Source organism: Anabrus simplex, chromosome 2 (assembly GCF_040414725.1).
Source record: "Anabrus simplex isolate iqAnaSimp1 chromosome 2, ASM4041472v1, whole genome shotgun sequence".
Classification (NCBI taxonomy): Eukaryota; Metazoa; Arthropoda; class Insecta; order Orthoptera; family Tettigoniidae; genus Anabrus; species Anabrus simplex.
This window is the reverse complement of record NC_090266.1, coordinates 138,066,187-138,090,340: the sequence shown is the minus strand read 5'-3', so window position 1 is coordinate 138,090,340 and position 24,154 is coordinate 138,066,187. Positions and strand designations below refer to the sequence as shown.

The window sequence follows — 24,154 nt, the reverse complement described above, 5'->3', positions numbered from 1 at the left end:
CCTTTGGCTGATAAAATGCACACTTTTCAATACCTTCTGGCTGTATTAACTGCAGAATCCAGGATCAACCATGAAAAATAAGTATAAGATTTCCTGGAGGAGGTTGCACATTATTGGGTAGGAGAACAAGAGGAACAAGTAGAAGAAAGAGAAGCAGAAGAAGAGAATTTGATGGAAGAAGTATCAAGACCAACTCTCCAAGAATGTCTGGAGATCTGAAGCTTCATAAAACTGAAGCAATCGTTGGACCTGGAAGAAAATAGTACCCTAAGAAGCCCCACACACAAGATACATCTGCTCAGCTTGTCAAGTTCCTTTGCACAAGGGCAGCTGCTTCACGCGATACCACACAACAAGCAAGTACTAGAATCACTGGTAAGTGCTGTCACCAAGTTTCAATAATTTATCTCATGTAAATGTAACAAAGGCTTTTCAGTCTGTCAAACACACAGCAAATACAATGTAAATTAAAACACTATAAACATATCTGTAAAACACACACTAACATATAAAGAATGACATGTTTCGTTCTACAAGAACATCCTCAGATTCTATCAAATCACTTAAAAACAAGCTTGTATATGTACAGTAATGTTTACGTAGCGTAAACTTGTCAATGATAGAGAGATTAGTGATAACAGGAAACAGTAATGACAAAAAACAAAATATCACTAATCTCTCTATCATTGACAAGTTTACGCTACGTAAACATTACTGTACATATACAAGCTTGTTTTTAAGTGATTTGATAGAATCTGAGGATGTTCTTGTAGAACGAAACATGTCATTCTTTATATGTTAGTGTGTGTTTTACAGATATGTTTATAGTGTTTTAATTTACATTGTATTTGCTGTGTGTTTGACAGACTGAAAAGCCTTTGTTACATTTAACTAAGTCAACACTGGAAAACATGGCTTCATTTTTAACAAATTTATCTCATGTCATTTAAAAGTTTGCATTTGTGCTTCCTCCTCTTCTCATGCTAGGTGTGCTTCAGTTGCCTGGTCCGCAGGAAAGAATTGAGTAGCACACGCCCGGACAACAATGTGTTAATTGTAGAGGTCATTTACTGAGCCATGAAGTTTCTGCCCATGGTTCATAATAGAAAAAGTGATGCTATTAGTCAGTACTGAAATGTTTCAACACCTTATAGATCATGGTTATGTGGAATAGATGAGACCAGGTACCAAGTATTCCACAAACCAATATCCACCTATTGAGAGTGAAATTACTAACACAGTAGTCGAGGAAATAATAACCATTAAAGGAGTCAAAATGTCATTAAGATTACATCATTTCATGACCAAATCTTTATACATAATGCATGCTGCAATTACCTTGAAGAACGACTTCATTCTTCTCGCTCCAGATTTTTCACCATCTAGTTCATCTTGTAATGTAGCACATTGATACTGATACTTCTCAATTAAGCTGTTCTTCAAAGTGATTTCTTCCTGCCAAGAAATGGACTCCATATTAACAGTTGTTTTCAGAAATTTCTCAAACAATAAAACAATGTAGCTCCCTGACTGACTACACAACCTGGTTTCTTAGTGCTGGTATATACCAATACAATACATAACAAAGTTCTTTTGAAATGACTACATGCGAGGCAAATACAAAGGGTGAAATCAACAACTGCAAGTTTTGAGGAAGAAATGTTTGAAATTATTTTGTTCTTCAAACTCAGCAAGAGACTACTTACAAATACTAACATATAACCCACAAAAGCTCAAAAGCTCTGTCTTGCTAATAAACAATCTGCAAAAGGTAAAATAAAATAATTCAGAAAATGTACAACTGAATCATTTTCTATTCCATGAATTCTGCATGTTCAAAATATTTCCAGAGACTGAATATTATTTCTAATGATGAAATTAGAAACCCACAACACAGGTTATCTGCAACCCAATTATCTTCTATTACAAAATATAAAAATATTTCACTTATTTGACGTCAATCATGTCATCATCGTCTTGACATAGTGTTTTGATCCTGTGTTATCCGAGTCTGGGCATCCAAGATGTTGACAAAAAAATCTTGCTCTACAGTAAAGGGACATATGGCAATAACTCACATATGTCTAAGTTTTTCAGGACGTATGGTTATTGGACAATTGTACAATTTTTGCAGATTATGTTTATTAGCAAGACAGAGCTTTTCTGGGTTATATGTTTTTGCCTTTCCGTTTTTGAAGTTCAACTGGTGATTTTAATTATAAATTATATTTGTTGATTTGTTGGCAAATGCTGGTTTGAACAGATGAAGGGGAGGGTGGGTACACTTGGAAACACACAGACCCTTAGGTAAACGAGGAGCAGAGCTGCTGAATGTGCCCTTTCTACTTGCAGTCACATTGTACAAAACCATTGCTTGTTTTTCTTCAGTGTTTATTATGACAAGGAAAGAAGTGTGAATTCAATAAAGTTGATTCATATTACAGTACTCCATGGATCATAATTTTTTTAAATAACAGAAATTTTTTTTTTGCTCCATGTTCATTTGCCCTTTACCTTCACAGCAACTCATATTATGTTATTGTAATTTTTGTAGATTATATTTAGACTGACTGTTGTTAAAGGGGCCTAACATATAGGTCATCGACCCTAGGTTACATTAAAAGGTAAAGAATACATTTAATCATCAGCTGTGGGTGTATATACAGCCTAGTAACTGATGTTATGTGGATGGATAAGCAACTGTAATTAGTTGCAGTTAAAGCATGGACTGGAGGCCAGTTCTTTTCAGCTCCATCTGCTATAGCACTGGGTAGAACTGGTTCTCTCACACATGGTTGGTTTTTATACCTATTTCTTTATGATTTGCTTTATGTCATGACAACACAGATATGTATTGTGGTGATGATGGAAAGGAGTCTCCTACACTATACCAACATTTTTCACTTCTTGGCAAAACCAGAAATCAAACATGGGCTTCCCTCCTTGTCAGTATTCTATTACTCTAAACATAATACTAAGTGGTTGAGATACATGCTCACAAATGAATGGCGAGTGCTTGCTGTTCAAGTAAATCTATTGATTTCACCCAACAAAGCATACATACATACATACATACATACTGAACCCATGACCTTTGTGCCCTAAGAACATTATGCATAAATCGACAATCATTTAAAAGTTGGATTCTTGATAGCATGGATTTGACACGTGACGAGGGGGTGATTACCTTCGGTCCCACGCTGTGGGGTACGTGACATCAGCGACACGTGTCGACGGCGGAAGAATCTCAAGTCATTTTTGTGAACTATTTCAAAGCACGTGTACATGGCGTGATCCAAGCCAAGTCAAAAAATATAGTGCCTATCAAAGGAGGTCAATCATCTCACAAATCGAACCCGTATACATTTTAAATGTCCATGAACACTACCGCCAGAAATGTAGCAAGCATGTAGTCACTTTCAAAACTCTTGAAATTACAGTTTAGTTAAGTCAGAAAATCTATAGAAATTTTCTTGGCGGCAAAGGGAGATATCCGAAGAGAGGGGGTAACTGCTATAAATATGAAGGGACGCCATGACGAAGTCTCCTTCTCCGGCATTTGTGATACAAAGCGGACGAAAAATTGTTGAGCTGCTCTGCGAAATCAAACCAACGAAAGTAGACTGAGTTCAACTGCAGATTTTAGCCATTGTGGCTAGGTCTTGTCTCCATGAGGAGATAGTTTTCTTGAGTGAAATAATTGTACCAGATAGGACGGTCAAAGTACTGAATAAATTCTAATGTGATTAAGTAATTCGTGTGCGGAAATACTTATAGTCCATCGTGTGCGCTCAGCAAACAAGTGAAGGGTCTTTTCTTTTTTTTATGCTTTATTCCAGGAAACCTGAAGAAAATTAATAATGAACTGTGAAGCCATGAATGTAAAAATGGCTAAATAAAATGCCAGGGTCGCAGGTGAGCCCTATGACGAACAATGGTGTGACTACATGAGGTAGGAGACTTTCCATCTTACTACCTCTTATATCTTGTCTCATGATCTCTAAAAGTGTATTTGAATGGGGATATACGACGCAGTGGTCACCCCTACTAAGTTTTGTGAATGTGAGAGTACGACTAAAAGAGTCATTTGTTTATTTCCCACTTGGATAAATTTTTGAAGTCTTGCGAGTGCCGTATAATGTTGTAAAAGTTATTGAATAGGGTTTCGAAGTGATATCACGTTCAATGTAGATCGTCATCCGTGTGAGTGTACTGCCTATATTTTGTGATGTCAAATTACGATGTTCAGTCGACGTAAAATTTTTCCTGTCTGCAATTTGAGTTAATAATTTAGGAATCCATGGTTACTCATTTTCAATCGAGTGGAAGCGCGCTGTCGGGTGAGAACCTAGGGTGATGAATTTGGTCACGGAGAGAAACGTTTTTCTAGGCCCATTTTAAACTGTGTCTGACTGACAATAAAAGATCTAGTAGAATGTTTCAGTCATTTTCTCGTAAAAATCAAGTTATTAAATACGATATCCTTTATGCGAAGTTATTCATGATTAATGCATTGTGCGATATTAGACGTCGGGATTTCTAGTGAGGATTTTCTTCCAGTTCTTTGTCGATGATAATTGTGGAGCTGGGAAACAGAGGTTAGTTTTGTTGATATGGGATTTGTGAATCAGGTTGGACCTGTCATTGAAGCCGGGACATGGAAGCCCGAGGAATGTTTTATATGAGTTGAGACGAGATGTGCGAATCAGGTTAGAGTCCTGTCATTGAAGCCGGGACACGATAGCCCGAGGTATATTTTATAATGTTGGGAATGGAAAGAAATTCATAGAAATCCATAGCGGTATTAATTGGCGACGCGTATAATTAGTGTGGGCATCTTGAAGCATAATCTGTGCATTTTGTTGGTTAGAATATCGTATTTGTTTAATCTGTCGGCTGAGTTTAAAGAGAGCATTTTGAGAAGCCAGTCAACTGTGAATAAACCAGGTGTTTCATGTAACTGCCAAGCGAACTTGGGGACGAGAGGCCTCAGCTGTGATAACGGGACAGGCGTGGAATTGAGATTGTACTGTATTCTCGGCCGGGGAAAACGTAAAAATGCTGGATTTAGTTGAAATTCATAGTCGGTAATGATCTGAGTATTGTGAAATACTGTAAGATTTGTTTAATTGGGGACGTAATGAACATTTGAAACAATGAACTTCGAGTATAAGGAACAGAGTAACCAAATTCAGGGTTGTCCAAAATATAGAGCGATGGTCGTGATGATTGGTTTGTCTGTGAGGGGTGTGCAAAATTCGTAAATGGTATGACGAGATATGACATCGTAATTATATGGCGAGTTGTTTGGTTTGTACGTAGATTATTAGGATATCCAAGTGTTAATAACGGTTAGGACTAGATTCGATTTTAAAGTGTGAAATCATGAGACAAGATATATAACTGGACATGAATTATGTAACAATTCTTTTCCAGCCAGATAAATATCACTAGATTGAATTCACATCACAGCTGCGTAGGAATATGTGAAGAAACCAGAGTCCGCGGAGATAAAATTTACTGTTCTTTAACATTTTGTTAAATCATTTAAATTTATTTAATTATTAAATTCAGTGAAACCGCATTTGAAATAACTTTAATCAAGCGAATAACTTGGAGATGCATTCTGGAAATTTTAGTTTGTTTTCTGAGGAATATTAAAATGTAAAGTAACGATTAAGGGGACATATCCGAAGGAAATGGATTTTACTGCCACAAAGTTTGTGAGCATTGCTATTGTTGTAATTATTGAACTTTGATTGATTGAGCAGTGAATGTGCTGGGGATAGTAAAGTGGAAACTTTGGTCATCAACCGATGTAACTTAATTGTGTTTAGCCTTCAGCCTAGAAACTTGGATGGTCAGGGGGTCATCAACCTCAGTGACTTGGATTAGGGCTATATGCCATTGTAGCATCATTTCCTTGCGGTCATCATCCACAATGACTTTAAAGTAACTTAGAAGATTAGACGTCGGTCCATGACATAGACGCAGGTCACATCGATTCAATTAAGGGTCCATGCCGTAGAACCACTGTGTGGCACACACCGATTGGACGGCCTTAATTATACCCAGAGTCCAGAGTTCGTGTTACGAGGGCTGGACCATAACGAATCACTATGATGGTACATGTGGTTTCACATGGAAGCCGAATTTAAGGATTTCCAGACTTTCCTTTCTTAAATGATTAATAATTGAGACAATGGTTTCTAGTATGAATACCCGTCAGGCAGTTACGTTAAAGTCTCACACCAGTGTTCTGACGTTTATGTAAAAATGATTGTGGTGTCCAGTGGATACAATTGACTTCTATGATACCGTTGACATATCAGATTGTTTCAGAATTTTCCTGAATAAATAGGAATCTTTTAAACAGACCTTTCATTCCAGTAGATAGATTAGAATTACTGAACCCTACCTTTACCTCAGCAAGTGACGAAGAACCCGATACGACCCAAGAGACAGATCTCATGAACTTTGCTGATAGGTAAGAAAGGTAGGTATCCCTCAATATGGACCAAAGGGTTCAATACATACATTATCATTATAGACTTATGCCTTTCAGCGTTCAGTCTGTAAGCCTCTGAGAATTTACTAAACGTCGCCACAATCCTCGATTTGCAACTAGTGTTGTGGCCTCATTTAGTTCTATACCACTTATCTTTAAATCTGGTTGAATGCCCTCTAACACTTCATTTATTTTCTCTGTTGCTGTTTATTCTCTTCTTGAATATCTGTACAGATTTCGGAAAAGGATCAAACACTACCCCTGGTAAACTGTTCCACTCCTTCACACCCTTCCCAATGAATGAAAATTTACCCCAATCGCTTCTGCTAAAATTCCTTCTAATTTTATATTTGTGGTCAGTCCTGTCGATATAATTATTTTCCAACTGAAGCCTCTCACGGATATCTCCCCATGCTTCTTCTCTTGTATAGGCTCTATATAATCCTATAAGTCTAGTTTTCTCCCTGAACCCAAACACTGTTTGCATATTCCAATAATGGACGAACCATACTTAAGTAACTTTTTTCTTTTAATTCTTTATTGCATCCTTTAAGTAGCCTCATTATGACATGTAACGATCTGTATGCTTTCCCAACAATATCATCAACATGACCCTTCTAGTGCAAATTACTTTCAAATCTCACACCTAAGTATTTGCACTTGCCATCTTTTGGGATAACTACCTCATCCAAAGTATATTCAAATTCAGTTTTAATGCTCCTGTTTGTAAAAGTTGTAACAGTTGATTTGCCTCCATTAACCTTCATATTATTTTCTTCAACCCATTGTTGGATACTTTCAAGGTCCCTTTGTAATTCTGAACAATCCTCAATGTTGTTTATTTCCCTATAAACAATTATGTCATCTGCATACAATCTTATTTTTGATGTTATATTGTTCCCTAAATCATTTGCGTATATTAAGAAAAGTAACGGACCGATTATACTACCCTGTGCAATTCCTTTCCAAACTTTCTCTTCCTGAGATACATTATTTCCTACTTTGACTTTCTGAATCCTTGAATTTAGAAATGTTTTTATCCAATGTGTAACCCTTACGTCCAATCCTATTCCCTCCAATTTCTTTAATAATATTCCATGTTCCACTCTATCAAAGGCTTTGGAAAGATCTATGGCTATGCAATCTAACTGACCTGAATCCAATTGATCTGATATGTCCTGCTGAAATCCCACCAGTTGTGCCTCACAAGAAAATTTCTTTCTAAATCCATACTGGCTCCTCATGAACCAATTTTTATCATCACATATCCCTCTGATGTACTTTGCTATTAAACTCTCCAGTATTTTACAAACTATACTGGTCAGGCTGATTGGTCTGTAGTTCTCTGGTTTCCTTTTATCACCCTTTCCTTTATAAATTTGTATTATTATAGATTCCTTCCATTCCTTTGGTATTACACTATTATTTAAGACATAGTCAAAGAGAAATTTTAAATAAGGCACTATAAACCACCCCATTTTCTTTAATACCTCCCCAGTAATTTGATCACTTCCTGCTGCTTTTCCTTGCCAAAGCAGTTGGATTTCTCTGAAAATATCTTCATTTGTGAATGAGAAGCTCCTTGTTTCCCTCTGTGTCTCTCCCTCTCTATCTTCTGTTTCGATTTCCAACTCCTGACAATCATCTACTGAATCTCTGAATTCCCTACTAAATAGGTTTGCTTTCTCAGTATCTGTTAAATAGTGTTCACCCCCTTCTCCCACCATTGTAGGAATTTGGATTCCTTCCTCCTTAAGATCTTGATTACAACAGATCAGGCCAATGTAGTATCATAAGCATTCATTAGAAAACACAAAACACACCAATATATACCAAATACAAAAAGTGATTATGTAACTAAACAACCATACAAATTGAAAAATCACATCAATTTAACATACTATCTTGCTATACAATACTATACAATACAAAAGAGTGACCTATTCTGAATTGAACCTTACAATAGGTTTCCTGTCTCGAATTGGATAGAGTCTAGTTCCGACAGGTGACGTAACAGTTACCTGTGCGGGTTGCAGAGATCGTCTGCTAGCTGCAACTGGACTATGACGTGGTGGTGATACAGGTTGTGAGGGTGGAGGGGAACGAGAAGTAGGAGAACTCTGTTGGCACTCAGAGGCTGGTGTCAGCAGAGGAGTGGTCAGTGAGGGAGAATCAACTAACTGTGACGTCTTTCGCTGTAAAGGATTAGCCATACAGCGGTCAGAGCTAAAAACAATTGGCCCTGATTATAACCGTATTAGCTGGTCTACTGTATATGTCTTTTCCAAGTCAACCCCGACTCGAGTTGAATTAAATACGTAATGGGGCCAAGTCTATGTATAATCCTACCTTCTATCCACTTATCTCTTCCTCTGTAGTTTTTAGCTAATACCGGTTGTCCTATAGTTAATTGTCTAGTGTAACTGCCTCCTGCGTTAGTTATTTCTTCATCCTGTTTATTTGCTACAGCTTTCTGCAAATTAGGTCTGATCAAATCTAACTTAGTTCTCAAAGAACGATTGAACATTAGCTTAGCAGGAGTTTCATTAGTAGTGCTATGTACAGCATTATGATAAGCTATCAAAAATCTACTCAAAGCTAAATTTACATCTTCATGTTCAAAAATTGCACATTTTAAACGTTTTTTCACAGTTTTAACTGCATTCTCAGCCTGCCCGTTAGAAGCTGGATGGTATGGTGCTATCAACGTTTGCCTTATCCCATTTTGTTTCAGAAATCGAGAAAATTCTTCAGAGGAAAAGGGAGGGCCATTAGCACTAACGAGTTCGGGAAGACCAAATCTACAAAACATAGGACGCAATTTCTCGAGGACTTGCTTAGTTGAAGTTGAGTTAACCGTTTCAATTTCCAACCATTTGCTATGAACGTCCATTGCAATTAAATACAGTTTTCCTTTGAAAGGTCCTAAAAAGCTATGTGAATTCTTTGCCATACATTGCGTGGAAATTCCCATACATGAAGTGTACTTCTATTAGGACTTTCTCGCTGGGCAAGACACGCTGAACAACTGCTGGCTACTGCTTCGATGTCCTTATCAATTGAAGGCCACCATAAGTACGATCTAGCTAATGATTTCATTTTAACTACTCCAAGGTGTCCACTGTGTAATTCATTTAACAAGGACTTTCTCAAGGACCTTGGAATTACGACTCTATAGCCCCACATCAAAATTCCTTGTTCTACAGTTAGCTCAGCTTGCCTTTTAACAAAGTTGCTTAAAGTTGGATCTGGCATAGTAGGCCATCCGTACAATACATAGCCTAGGATTTTGTTTAACTCCTGGTCTTTTTGGGTCTCAAAACGTATATCGTTAAAGTTTATCGGAACATCAGATTCCATTATGCATTGTAAGTATGTAGGTACATACTCTAAACTAACATCAACATCCTCAAAATGACTGGCTGATAAAGGTAGCCTAGATAAGCCATCTGCGTTGCCATGGCATTGAGATTTAACATACTGAATGTCATAGTCATAACCTGACAGAAACAATGCGTAACGTTGCAATCTACCTGCTGCAAAGGCTGGTAAACCCTTTTTTGGACCAAAAATGGTTAGAAGCGGCTTGTGATCTGTACACAGAGTAAAATGTCTTCCCCATAAATACTGATTGAACTTCTTTACACCATACACAATGCTCAAGGCTTCTTTATCAATTTGAGAGTAGTTTTTTTCAGCTGAGTTTAGGACTCTACTTGCAAAAGAAATTGGTCTCGCAGTACCATCTTTTTCTATTATACTTAAAACACTTGCAATGCCATAAGGTGACGCCGCCACATGACAACTTAATTGGTAAGTCAGGGTTGTAATGTGCTAGTACCTTAGCCGAAACTAATTTTTCTTTGACTAATTCAAAAGATTTTTGACAAGCTAAATTCCAGTGAAAATCTGCATCTTTTCTAAGAAGCTGGTACAAGGGTGTAAGAACAGTGGCTACATTGGGGATAAATTTAGCATAGTAGTTCACAAGACCGAGAAATCCTTTAAGCTGTGTAACATCTTTAGGAACTGGAGCCTCAACAACTGCTTTGACCTTATCACTGGCTGTAGCTAAACCATCTTTACTTATGACATAGCCTAAATATTCTAGACTGTCACAGAAAAACTTGCACTTATCTTTACCAACAGTCAACCCATGACTACTTAGGCGTTTACAAACTCCTCATAATCTTGACAAATGTACTGCTGTATTTGCTCCCGTCACCACAATAATATCATCAAGAAATGAGGCCACACCTGGTATATCTTGAAGTATTTGTTCAATAACTCTTTGAAAAATACCCGGTGCTGACGAGATTCCATAACAAAGATGGTTGTAAGCAAATAACCCTTTATGTGTACTTATAGTATATAGTTTTTTACTTTCTTCATCTAACCACAACTGCATGTAAGCTGATGAAAAATCTATTTTAGAAAACTTAATTCCCTTTTGTAAAACAACAAAGATGTCTTCAATTCTAGGTATTGGGTGCCTATCTACTTCTAGAAAGGGGTTTAAAGTGACCTTAAAATCTCCGCAAATACGGATATTACCATTCTTTTTTAATACTGGAACAATCGGAGTGCCCCATTCACTTGAAGATACTGGGGAAATAATTTCCTCATCCACTAAACTTTTCAACTCTTGTTCAACCTTTTCCCTTAAAGAATATGGTATTGACCTAGGTTTATGGTACTTAGGTACTGCATCTGGCTTAAGGTTTAGTTTTACTGGGTCTCCTTTAAAGCAGCCTAATTTACTAGTAAATACCTCTGGAAATTAATTAAATAAGTCTTGTACTAATTTAGACTGCATTGGTTTTTACATTCGATAAGTTTACGTTGTTTACACTGCTGGGAATGCTTATAACAACTTGGAGCTCTTTTATCCAACCACGCCCCATGAGAGGATTAGATCCATTACTAATAACATACAAATCTAAACTCTTTTCCAGGGACTGATATTTAACATTTACTTCTAACTTCCCCACAAGCTTGATTTTCTCGTTGGTATAAGAATTTGAAACTAAGTCTGTGGGAATCAATGTTACATGACTTAAGTTAGCCTTATAAAATTTTTCAGAAACAACAGACACACAAGCACCAGAGTCTACTTCAAAGTTAACTGGCTTTCCTTCAACAATTAAATTTACTCTAATGGGCTCAATTTTTGTTATTTTACCTAACATAGGCTGAATGATTTGATCATTTTCATCACACTGAAAAATGTTAGAAATATCATACACTTCATCACACAATTTTTCTTGACTAACATTGGGTTCATGTAAGTCTACATAATGCTGGTTGGGTCTAAGTCTGTTTCCCTGTTGATTCTTAATTCCCTTAAAAAATGAAGGAGTGTCTGTAAGCATGTTTGATTTTACATGAAATTGAGACTTGCTCTTATTTTTTGACTTGCAAATCCTCTCTAAATGACCCTTCTTCCGACAAAAATTGCAAATATATTCACGATAACGGCACTGAGCAGTAGAATGCCCACCTTTATGACCACAACAAAAACACTGAGACACTTTTATGACACGTGAGGACACATTAGGTACAGTGCTGCGTGGAGAAGGCCGAGCTGTAAACTTCTGGAGTCTTGGTGTGGTGTGGTAGGCCAAGGACACTGCATCCTTATCAGTAGCTTCCAACGATATCGCCAGCTGTTCCACCTTCTGGAATGTGAGGTTCTCCTCCGACAGCAGTCGTTTCTTGATGGATTCATCACGGATGCCACTGACTAATCTGTCCCTTAAATAATCAGGAAGTTTGTCCTCGAACTCGCAATACTTGGATAACTGTTTTAGTTGAACAATATATTCTGACACAGTCTCATGTTCCAATTGATCTCGCCTGCTGAATTTATATTGTTCAACGATAAATGAAGGTTTAGGATGGAGATGGTCTTGGACAATTTTAACAATGGTTTCAAAGGATTTTTCAGAAGGTTTATCAGGGGTGATTAAATCTTTCAGTAAATTGTAGGTTTTAACACCGACCACTGTTAGAAAGGTACTAACATTTTTAACATTCGGAATGTCATTGCACTGTACGTAAAGTTCAAAGCGTTCCACGTAGGTTGACCAAGTTTCTTCCGAACTGTCAAATGGTCCTATATTACCAATTAAAGACATGGCGTGATATAAGTGAGCTAAAGTTGAAAAGGCGGCAAAAAAACCTCTGTCTAAGGGCATGGACTGAAAGGCACACCCGATATTACGTTGCTTCAGGAGGAGGCCCGATACATCAGACTATACTATGTTGCGTCATTCATTGTGAAAACACACGAGAAACGTTTTGTTGCGATGAGGAAGCACTGGCACTCGCTGGAATGTCATGACTTTTACCTCGTTGCCAATTTTTACGTATGGAACACCTTGAGGTAGATAATCAGTAGAAGTACACGTTATTTTTAAAGTACCACATCAGCTAAGGAGTCGGAATGATACAGGTGCAGACTACATGACGACTGACTGGAGGTCAAGGGAAAGCTTAGGCTGTGGATAGGCGAGATAGGAGTAGCCAATGAGATAGCTTTATTTGAACGGCCACATGACCCAATGACGTACACATCGTCCAATCCTGACGTAGTGACAATCTAATACAGCTGCTTATAATCACATGGTTTACAATCGTAAGTTATAGAAATATATGTGAAAATTGTAACAGCATATATTACAGTATGTTACAAGAAGTGTAATAAAAAGAAAACGAGGGACTCGAGGGAGAATTCCGGGAGGAATATCACTTCTGACAAAAGAAGAGTGTTTAGTAGTCAGATAGAAGAATTGCCTAACGATATGGAAGATGTAGTTTGGATCAAACTTAAACTGGATGGGAGTAAACAGAGAGATATATGCATAGGTTTTATATACAATCATCCTATGGGGTCACCATATACGAATGTGAACTTTTTTGAGGATTTAATAGAGGAGATTAACTTAATGAGAGGTAACTTTAAAGAAGCAGGAATCATTATGTTGGGAGATTGGAACGCACAAATTGGGGAGTCAATTCCACCATATAGTAAAGAAGGAATAGAGCCAATGATAGGTAGCAGAAATAATCGGGATAAAGAACACAATGTATATGGGGATAAACTACTAGAACTATGTGCCGCAGAAAATTTATATATTCTAAATGGATGATGGCGGGGAGATGAAACGGGAAAACTAACATATATCACAGCGCAGGGAGGTAGTGTAATTGATTTGGTTGTGTGTACAGGAGATATTTTAGAGATGGTAAAGGAAATAGAGATCTTAGAATGGGCCGAAACACATCATTCTCCGGTATCTGTTACCCTAGAAGTGTATGGGAAAGAGCAAGAGAAACGTAACACTGTAAGGAAAAGAGAATAGGATAATTAATAAATATAAGTGGTGCGAGAATACCCCAAAAAGATTTGGGACATATTGAAGGGGAGAAGAATTCGAGATAATTAAAAGTGGAATAGTGGTAGCGTTATTGAGTAGTAATGTGGACCTAGCGGTAGAACTAGTACAGAAACTCTTTAAAACTGTAGCTCACCTGAAAAGAAAGCAGAATAATAATAAAGATAACGGGAAAGGATGGTATAATGATGTGTGTAAAACTAAGAAATTGGAGGTGATTAGAGCCCTAAAAGCATATAGAAAAGAGGGAGAGCCCGAGGTTCGGGTACGCTATTGTAAACTAAGAAAGGAATATAAAATGTTGTTAGTAAAACAAAAGAGGACATGGCAACAGGAGGAGGCAAAATTAATAAACATAGACTGTAAGAATAATCAAAGTGATAAGATATGGAATAGAATTAACAAAATAAGTAGAGGTGATTGAGGATATGCCAATGTTAAAATTGCTAATGGATTCTGGATTGATTATTTTAACAAATTCCTAGGAGGACAGGATACTTGGAAAAATAATAGAACATGTATGCATATCTCGAGGGGTTTAGAGATATGTATCCCCTGCTTAGATGAAGAAATATCAGAATGTTAAGTTTTAGAAATGATCAGAAAGGCCAAATGTAGGAAAGCAGGGGGGGGGGGCTTAAGTGGTAGAACTAAGAAATTTTGGAAAGAAGCAGTTAAAAGTCAACAAATGATGGAAATACTAGTAAAATTGTTCAATAAGATATTTGACTGGAGTTTCCTAAGGCATGGCAGACAGGTATAATATGTCCAATCTACAAGAAGCATGGGGAGAGAAGTAATCCAAGTAACTATAACACTATTGGACTCCCTAAGTAAATTATATACAGGAATTCTGGCAAATAGACTGATGAAATGGGCAGAAGAATTCTCCATCCTCTTGAGATATCAAAGTGGTTTCAGGAAAAGCAGAACAATAACACCATGATTGTAAAAACAATAATAGATAAGTATATAAAACCGAAAGCAGGAAGACTATACATAACTGCTATAGAGTTTGAAAAGACCTTCGACACAGTCAGCAGGGGCACATTGGTCATGAAATTATGCCTATTAGGGGTATCTAGTAAGATGGTACAAGCATTGTAGGCGGCCTATTCATGGGTGCAATGCAGTATTAGGGTAGGTGATGGGGTAGCATGTGGTCAAATAGAATCTCTATTGGGTTTGAAACAAGGATGCAAGATATCTCCTATTTTAATTTTGTTATTTATAAACGATATATTAAATGGACATGGGTGTGATAAGTGGATGAGTCCAGTTTTAGGAAATCAAGAAACACCAGGCCTAATTTTCGCGGATGATGTCCTGCTGATGACGTTAACGGCCGGAGGCATGCAAAAGAGTATTAATGCTGTGACAGAGTTTGCTAAAAAGTGGTCATTAAAAATTAACATTTCCAAGACGAAAGTTCTAATCTGTAAGAAAGGCTGTAAGCGAGCAAAGAATGAACAATGGAAGATAGATGGATGTCATGTGGAGGTCACAAATAGATTAGAGTACCTGGGAATATATATAGCAAATAACGGGAAGTGGGTCCATCTAATAAAACAAGCTAAATGGAAGGGTCTTGCAGCATTATCAGTAATTATAATTCTTGAAAATAAATTCCCAAATATAGATTACAAGATTCAGATAAATGTCCTGCAAGCCGTAGTAAAAAATTGAATGTTATATGGAGCTGAGCTATGGGGTGTAGAGAAAGTGTGTGAGATGCTGAACCAGGTTATTAAGTAAGTATTGTAAAATTGTAATGGGGTTACCAAAATGTACAGCAAATTGTGGAGTAAGATTAATATGCGAAGAAAATATCCAAGTAGATATTCTTAAGAGAATTTTGAAATATTTGTTGAGACTGAAAGGAAGAGAGGGTGGCGAGCTTCTGCAGATCGCATATCAACATCAGAGAGAAAATATCCAGGGAGAGTATTGGTTAACTAAAATTAAAAGTATATTAGGCAGGTTGGGATACGGAAGTTATTGGGAGAAGTTGGAGAGATCGACGAATAAAGTAATAATTAGACGACTCAGAGATATTCAAAGACAGTGGTTAGAATCCGAGTGTAGAAGCAAGGTGACCCTCTCAGAGTTTAATAGGATAAGGCAGGATATGAACATAAATATTGTAAATGTAAATAGAAGAGAAATCCGGGGTTTGATATGGTAGATGATGGGAATTTATAAAAACAAGAGATGGATCAGGGGGAAGGATGCAACAAGGTGCCTTCTCTGTGGTGAAAACAGAGAAGAATTTCACATGTTGAAATCATGTAAAGAAACCATAGAGGTGAGAAGGAAATTTTTGAATAGCAAGGAACAATATATGATAAGTGAGGATGAGAATGGCTATAGGATTATTAGGATGATAAGCAAAGAATAATATAAGCCTGGTAATCTCAGTAAACTGTTAATTGTAATTAGAAATTCATGTAGAAGAGTGTTGAAAGAGCCTACAATGAGGGTAGGACAGATTACGGATGGATGATTGTGTTACGAACCGGTTAGTTAAGAATTTGCCAATAGTGGTATGTAGTATAAGGAATATTAGTAGCACTGTGCTAACATCGAGGTTATCGGGCCCTAACGGTACGAAATGAAATTACAACAAAAAGAACAAATTCATCCACTGACCAAAATAAAATAAAAAAATGACACAAAGAATGAATGGATGGACATGAACCCAACAAAAAACAAAACAAAACAAAACAACAAAAAACCAGTGGCTCAGACTAAAAAAAAAAAAAAAAAGATTGTAAATAATAGTATTACTGACCAAGGGACCACTTAGAAAGCACAATGATGCTTGATGTGTAAAGGGGTGCAAAATCCAGGTCTAAGGCCCCACAGAATGGTACATGTCACGAGTAAAGTAGAACCATGGTATTTGTCATGTTGGGGTACTAATCAAAAGTAGCGAAGACTCACGGTGTTCCAGACAAGTTGGTACTACTCTCAAGTATTGCACTTCATACAGGGAACGCAGACCTATGGTGTTTCTCACACAATGGCGCCACTCATAGCCAACGCAAACCGATGAGGTTCCTCACCTAGGTGTACTAACCACAGGGACTCGTACTATCCCGTGGTGTTCCTCATATAGCGGGTACTAATCACACGCAACGCAGACCCACGGTGCCGCTCATATAGTGGTACAACTCACAGGCTACGCCCAGACCCGCGGTGCTGCTCACATGGCTACGAAGCATGGGTACTGGAAACCCACAGACCAGCCTCTTTACTGCTACAAATCACAAACCTATTTCGTACCTAATTTAGTGGTACTATTCGCAAGTACAGTCAACCCATGGTGTTCCCCGTGTGATGGAACGAATCAAAAGTAGTTTCATGGTTCTAATTCAATCATCCCTTGGTCGCCCCTTTTAGTCGCCTCTCATGACAGGCAGGGGATACCATGGGTGTATTATTTGTCTGCATCCCCCACCCACAGGGGGTAAAGAGAGAGAAAAAAGAAGGGATATGTCACTTCGAAAAATGAAGTCACGGACAAAGAAAGGCAAGGGCCACGAAAGGCGTGAACCCTAGGCCTCAAATGCTCTAATACCGTCGGGGTCGGAAAAGAACAAGAGTTGACCAAGGGAGGTCGGATAGGATAGACGAAAGTGACGAGCCTGGCACAAGTAAGTGGAAGCAATGCCAAAACTCAGCTAAGGGCCCCGTGGTCGCCAATCCACACTCCCAAGTTGAGAGCCCCTTGGGCCCCTTTTAGTAGCCTCTTACGACATGCAGGGGATACCACTGGTGTATTTTACATATGCGTCCCCCAAACGCAGCGGGTAGTGTGTTTGGTCCGCGAGAGGTATTTTATTTCCCTCAGGGCCGCCAGCAAGCTGGTTAGGACCCCCCTATCCGCCACCTGGGACGCATCACGTGGGGAGCATCACCTCTCCCCCTGCTACGCCAGCGTAATAGGTTCCTGGAGTAGCACAGTAAAGTCTATATTTCAGTAAGCCATAATGTAATTAACTGTTAAATTGTTTGTAATGAGACAGGGCCCAATGGATAGAATGTTTCTTCCTCAGCTGCTGGCGATCCGTAGCTGTAGCTTGATAACACTCATTCATTACTCATTCCCTATTTATCATTCATTCAGTCATTCATTTAATTCAAAATAAGGGCTCTCCCCCCCAGTTACTGGTTATCCGTTACTGGGAGTGATGAGTCTTCTCCTTTATCATACATGCATGAATATTCATGTACCCCATTCATAAATCCATCCATACATGTTTCCTCAATCCAGTTAGGGAATCATTAAATAACACTAGCCAACATGATTTTGCGGTAACACAGAAAATATGTAATTCTTATGGAAATCGCTGCCCCGATTCCGAAAATGATGCTACTTTTTTCCTATCATGTCTAGTTTTGACGCAATTCGTGTTTTAGTATCTGCATGAATTCGTAAGATGTAATGTTGAGAGATGTTCTCGCGCAACTGTTTTTAGAATACAATTATGTGATTTGATTTGTTATTGTTTGCATTTTATTATAGGTTTATTGCTGTCTAAATTTTCATTTTTTAGTTGGGGATTTCCTGGTAAATTCATAACAAACTCCCCAAGACACGCAATAGACCGCGAGGTATGTAGGATTGAAGATAAGACAGTTGAGAGTTTGTCTTTCATCTTAGACCACTTGAATAAACAGACGTGTTAAAAGCTCCAGCCCTTATGCAATGTTTATGATGGACTGATAAAGCAGTTTCCTTTCAAAGATAACAGTCCGAAAGTATTATACTCAAGAAGATGAACTTGTATTTTGTACGGATGTTTCAAATCTTGGGAGAGAAAGACTATGATCCTAGTAACTGGCGTGTTTTTATTGACTCTTCCAAAATAAGTTTAAAGGCTGTTTTGCTTCATAATACAAATGTTCTGGCATCCGTCCACTTGCACACTCCACAAAAATGTCTGAAACATAGGAGACCTTAAAGTTGGTGCTTGAAAAAATTAAATATCATGAGCATGGGTGGCAAATTTGCGGTGATTTGAAGATCATTGGATTGTTGCTGGGACAACAAAAAGGCTATACAAAATTTCCCTGTTTCCTATGTGAATGGGATAGCAGGGCATGGGATAAACATTGGGATACAGTGAATTGGACAGAAAGGAAACAACTACAACCAGAATCCAAAAATGTCTTGAATGTAAGTCTTATTGACCGTGAAAAAATTCTACTTCCACCCTTGCACATCAAATTTGGATTGATGAAACTGTATGTCGAGGCATTAGATAAAAGTAGCCTATGCTTCCAATATTTGTCCACTAAATTTCCCTCATTATTACATGCAAAAATCAAAGAAGGCATATTTGATGGACCACAGATTCGTAAACAGATGAAGGATAAAATTTTCAGAGACACGATGACCAAAATTGAGAAAGAGGCATGGAATGCATTCAAAGATGTAGTGAATAAATTCCTTGGCAACATTAAGGACCCTCAACACAAAGAAATTGTAAGGAAAAATGTTGGTAAAGTTTAAGGAACTCGGTTGTAATATGAGCCTTAAGCCTCATTTCTTAGCTTCGCATCTGGATTATTTCCCTCTAAATTTAGGAGCTGTCAGTGAAGAACAAGGTGAAAGGTTTCACCAGGATCTCAAAGATGCAGAACGACGCTATCAGGGACGCTGGGATGTGAATATGATGGCCGATTACTGTTGGTCGATTGCACGAGACGACCCTTCTAGAGATCATTCAAGAACTTCAAAAACCCGGAAATTCTACGGAAAACGGGAAAAGACGGAGGTGTGAATCTAACCTGCACATAATGTAACAAAACTATGTATGTTTAACCATGTAATTTTTATTCAAGGTACGGTTATATTAATTTTAAAGCAACTGTACACTCGAAACTAAATAGGCGCTTTATGCTTCAGTTCCACGAATTTCAATATACATTAAAAATATAATACATACTATCTACTTGCTTACAAAGCAGCATTTATATGTATACAATGCATGCAAAATATGATTATGTTTTGCAAGCTGAAATTTACATTAATACATCAAATTTAATCAATACTAAGTATCAACAACTTTACGTAAGAACAAAATAATGTTTTGTAAAATTGCCACCAAACCAGACGTGATTCACCAAAACTAATTTTTTTCTCGAATTCTGCGTTAAGAAATTCATAAAACCCACCTAGTTTCGTTTTTACCGCACAAAAAAGTTGTATTTTGCAGGCTAGTGTAATTCATTCATTCATCCATTCATGTAGAAAAAATCGTAGGCGTGGCCCTTGCATGTGGTATGGTGAACCGCCCGTGCAAGGAGGCACTAATTTAGACAGGGAATCATAATTAATTAATTCATACATTCATGTAAGGATATAACCGAGGTTGGACGGGATAGGACGGGCCTATCCCAATCGAATGGGTAGAGTGACTACAAATGCAACAGAGAAAGAAGAAAGGGAGGGGGACACATGGGGAGCAGGATTTCCACTTACGTGTGTCTTGCAGAAATTACGGAATGGTGAGAAATTAGTGTTTGACAGCTATTAGATCAGGTGGGGGTCTTCCGTTTGGGCCTCAAGAGAAAGGGCCGGGCGCGTTATCCCTGGGAAGGTGGCTCCTTTTCTAACCAGGGGTGGATAACACGACCGGGCAGTAGTTATGCATAAACCCATCCATGCATTTATTCAGCGAATCGAATGCTCTCTCCTCAGTTGGTGGCTATCCGTGACTGGGAGAGAAGTGTTGATTCATTCATTCATGCATGACAATTCAATTCAGTCATGGAATCATTCATTATCAATTCATTCAGGCATTCATAAATACATATGTATAGTGTCTGTGAATATGGAGGAGAAGTCTGTATGTATGTATGTATGTATGTATGTATGTATGTATGTATGTATGTATGTATGTATGTATGTATCAATCAATCAATCAATCAATCAATCAATCAATCAATCAATCAATCAATCAATCAATCAATAAATAAATAAATAAATAAATAAATAAATAAATAAATAAATAAATAAATAAATAAATAATCATGTAGGAACACTTACTTTCACCAAAGGGGAATTTCGATGCAACTGAACTATCTGGGAACAAAAGTTTAAATGCATCGTGTGTATCTGCACATGAACTCCTCTCGTATTTACTAGTACCAACTTTTAACGCCCATAAAATTTCTGCTTTGGCTACTTCATCTTTATTAAAGTAAGAAGTAGCACACTGTACCAACTTCCCACTTTCTATCCCTGTCTCATTCTTTACTGTTTCTGTTGAGCTAACACACGATTTGACGAGGCATTATCAAGAGATCCATGTCCAATGCGTGATACGCGAGGGTGCACATTTTAGTCAAATGCTGTACCGAAACAGATAGGAAATCGGCCACCTGGGTGACTGCCCTAAATGCAAATCAGTATTGATTGACTGATACATGTAGTGATGTACCTTGATGTTTAGAGTCTGTTTGTAATTTCAGCACTGTTTTTTTTTTCCAAGTTGCTTTACATCGTACCAACATAGATAGGTCTTCGACGATGGGACAGGAAAGGTCTAGGAGTGGGAAGGAAGCGATCGTGGCCTTAATTGAAGTACAGTCCCAGCATTTGTCTGGTGTGAAAAAGGGAAACCACAGAAAACCATCTTCAGAGCTGCCGACAGTGGGGTTCGAACCCACTATCTCCCGAATAGTGGATACTGGCCCCACTTAAACGACTGCATCAGCACTGTTTGATCTGTCACTTACTGTATTTAATTTACTAAGTAATGAAGAATATATGTTACCCAGTGGTAGCTGCCTCTGTGGATCAGTGATAGAGTGTCGGCCTCCGGATCCCAAGATAGCGGGTTCAAACCCGGCAGATATTTGAAGGGCGGAAAAAAGTCCATCTGACACTCCATGTTGTACGATGTCGGCATGTAAATGATCTCTGATGACACATTTGGTGTTTACCTGACAAAATTCATTAAATATCAGCCATAGACACCCAAGAGAGTTTTGGTTACTCGGTCTGCCATCTGGTAGGCCTAGGGTAAAACCGAACATTGAAACTAACGAGCAGACAGCCAGATGGTGTCAAGTTGAAATGTCTGCACACAGTAGCTAAGGCGATCCGATTATTATTTTTTAGAAGCTATTTTGCTTTACGTCATACCGACACAGATAGGTCTTATGATGACGATGGGATAGGAAAGGCCTAGGAATGGGAAGGAAGCAGCCGTGGCCTTAATTAAGGTACAGCCCCAGCATTTGCCTGGTGTAGAAATGGGAAACCATGGAAAACCATCTTCAGGGCTGCCGACAGTGGGATTCGAACCCACTATCTCCCGGATGCAAGCTCACAGCCGCACGCTCCTAACTGCATGGCCAACTCGCCCGGTATTATTATTATTATTATTATTATTATTATTATTATTATTATTATTATTATTATTATTATTATTATTATACCCAACGCTTTCATAGCTAATGGATGAGCCATGAGAAGATAAGCTAAGAGTGGAATACCACATGCATCATACCTTTAAATAACTTATCTCGCTCGTAAGAGCTGAAGTATCTATACTTGGTCTAGTAGTTGCATCTGTGCCACCTCCAGGTAAGGTATGATTACTATTTTCTGTTTCATGTGCCTGTTCTTCAGGTTTGTTCCTGGCAGATTGCATAGAGTTGAGTTCCGTATAAAATGCAACTTCCTGCAGTCTGATCTCCTCTCTCCACTGCATATGATCTTTTATTGACTGGGTAAGTTCCTCATTACTCTCCTTGAGCCTAGACAGAAAAACAGGAAATCATAAGTACAGCAACCAAACCTCTACATATACTCAAATGATAAAGCGAACGTAGATATAACAATGAGCTGCAAAATAAAAGGTGGAATAAAGAAACAAAACAAAAGGGCTTATGTCCATTTTGTTAATTTTACAGTATAAGCTAAAAACAGTAACTGGCTGAACATTTATGCCAATTGTTCGTTATACAAATGCAGTAGAATTATAAATGTGCTATATATATTTATTTACTCTGCATATCATATTTATGTGGATGTGAAATAAGTTCATATTCATATATTCCAATCTAAATTTTCTTGGGAAAACCGTGAAATCGGACATGCACCTTTTTTCTTCTTAATTCCTTATTAAACTTCTGGATGCTGTAAAAGTAATTTAATACGTAAATAACTGTGTATAATGTCAATTTATACCTATTCTGTAGCTAAATGAACAAGAAAAACAAAATATAGCACACAAAACATTATAATAATTATCACATTAAGACAATTTTCACAATTTTTTTTACACATTAATTTTGTCACTGAAGTTCTGTGTAAGATAATTATTGTAAATTACTTTTTCCTGAATGAAATGTTCTCCTGAGAATTTCAATTTATATCTGTAGAAGTATCATTCATCGGTAGGATATCTGTCTTCTCCTCCATGAGGGAGGTCACTGTAAAATGCACTGTACTGCTGTGGAATTCACTGGGTTAACGTTTGCAGGTCCATGTATTTTGCTGAACTAATGGGTTTGGGTCCGCTTCGTATGGTCAAAATTTTCTTTCATAACAGGAGAGCATTTCTACGATGTCTTCTGATATCAATTTTTTGAAAACAGGTGTTGCTGAAGGATGTTTTGTAGGCAATAATTCCAGGTTTGTCAGCTGAAACTTTAAGCCATACAACTTTTGAGATTAGGAACATTTCACCTGTAGTAGATTTCTTGTGATTTGTGAAAGGGGATCCAGATGTTTCAATTAAAGAAGTGAAATTTTTGAAATCACTACATTGCATTTCGTGGACTACTAGCAGCTTCTTTCTAATGTTCTAACAAACTGAGCCCAATCACGTGGTACAGCAATCTCCAAGTTGGTGAATTTTGACTTTTTCCTTTCAATGGTTGAATGAATACTGTCCACTTCCATGTGTGTGTGGCCTTTCCAGTGTGTAGTTTTGTCATCCTTCTTCTCTCTGTAGAACTACCCATTTCTTTATGAGTTCTGTGTCTATTGTTTGGAACTTCCTTCACCAAGGTTCCTATCATCTGACGTTTCTGGTCCCAAGAACTAGACTAATTTCATAAGGCGTCAAATATATTTCTCCGTTCCTCTTCACTACATTTCTCGGCCCATTTCATTCTACACTTGCATGGAGGCTTACGTGTGCGTGCTGGGACGTCCTTCCCACCCTTCACTGATTTATAAGGTGTCCCCAATCAACCTGCTTCTTTTAGCACTATTTCTTTTCCA

The 24,154-nt window shown here is 37.9% G+C and overlaps 1 protein-coding gene across 3 annotated transcripts in view; it reads right to left on the bottom strand.

Moving 5' to 3' along the window:
* The window catches only part of LOC136862705 (coiled-coil domain-containing protein 77), a 216,034-nt gene that overhangs the window by 42,009 nt on the left and 149,871 nt on the right, over window positions 1-24,154 (bottom strand). For all 3 annotated transcript variants that reach the window (XM_067138914.2, XM_067138915.2, XM_067138917.2), the window contains 2 exons: window positions 22,431-22,680; window positions 1,339-1,455 (listed from right to left, as the gene is read on the bottom strand). In XM_067138914.2, the coding sequence (XP_066995015.1) occupies window positions 1,339-1,455; window positions 22,431-22,680 (367 nt within the window). The remainder of the gene's footprint in view (window positions 1-1,338; window positions 1,456-22,430; window positions 22,681-24,154) is intronic.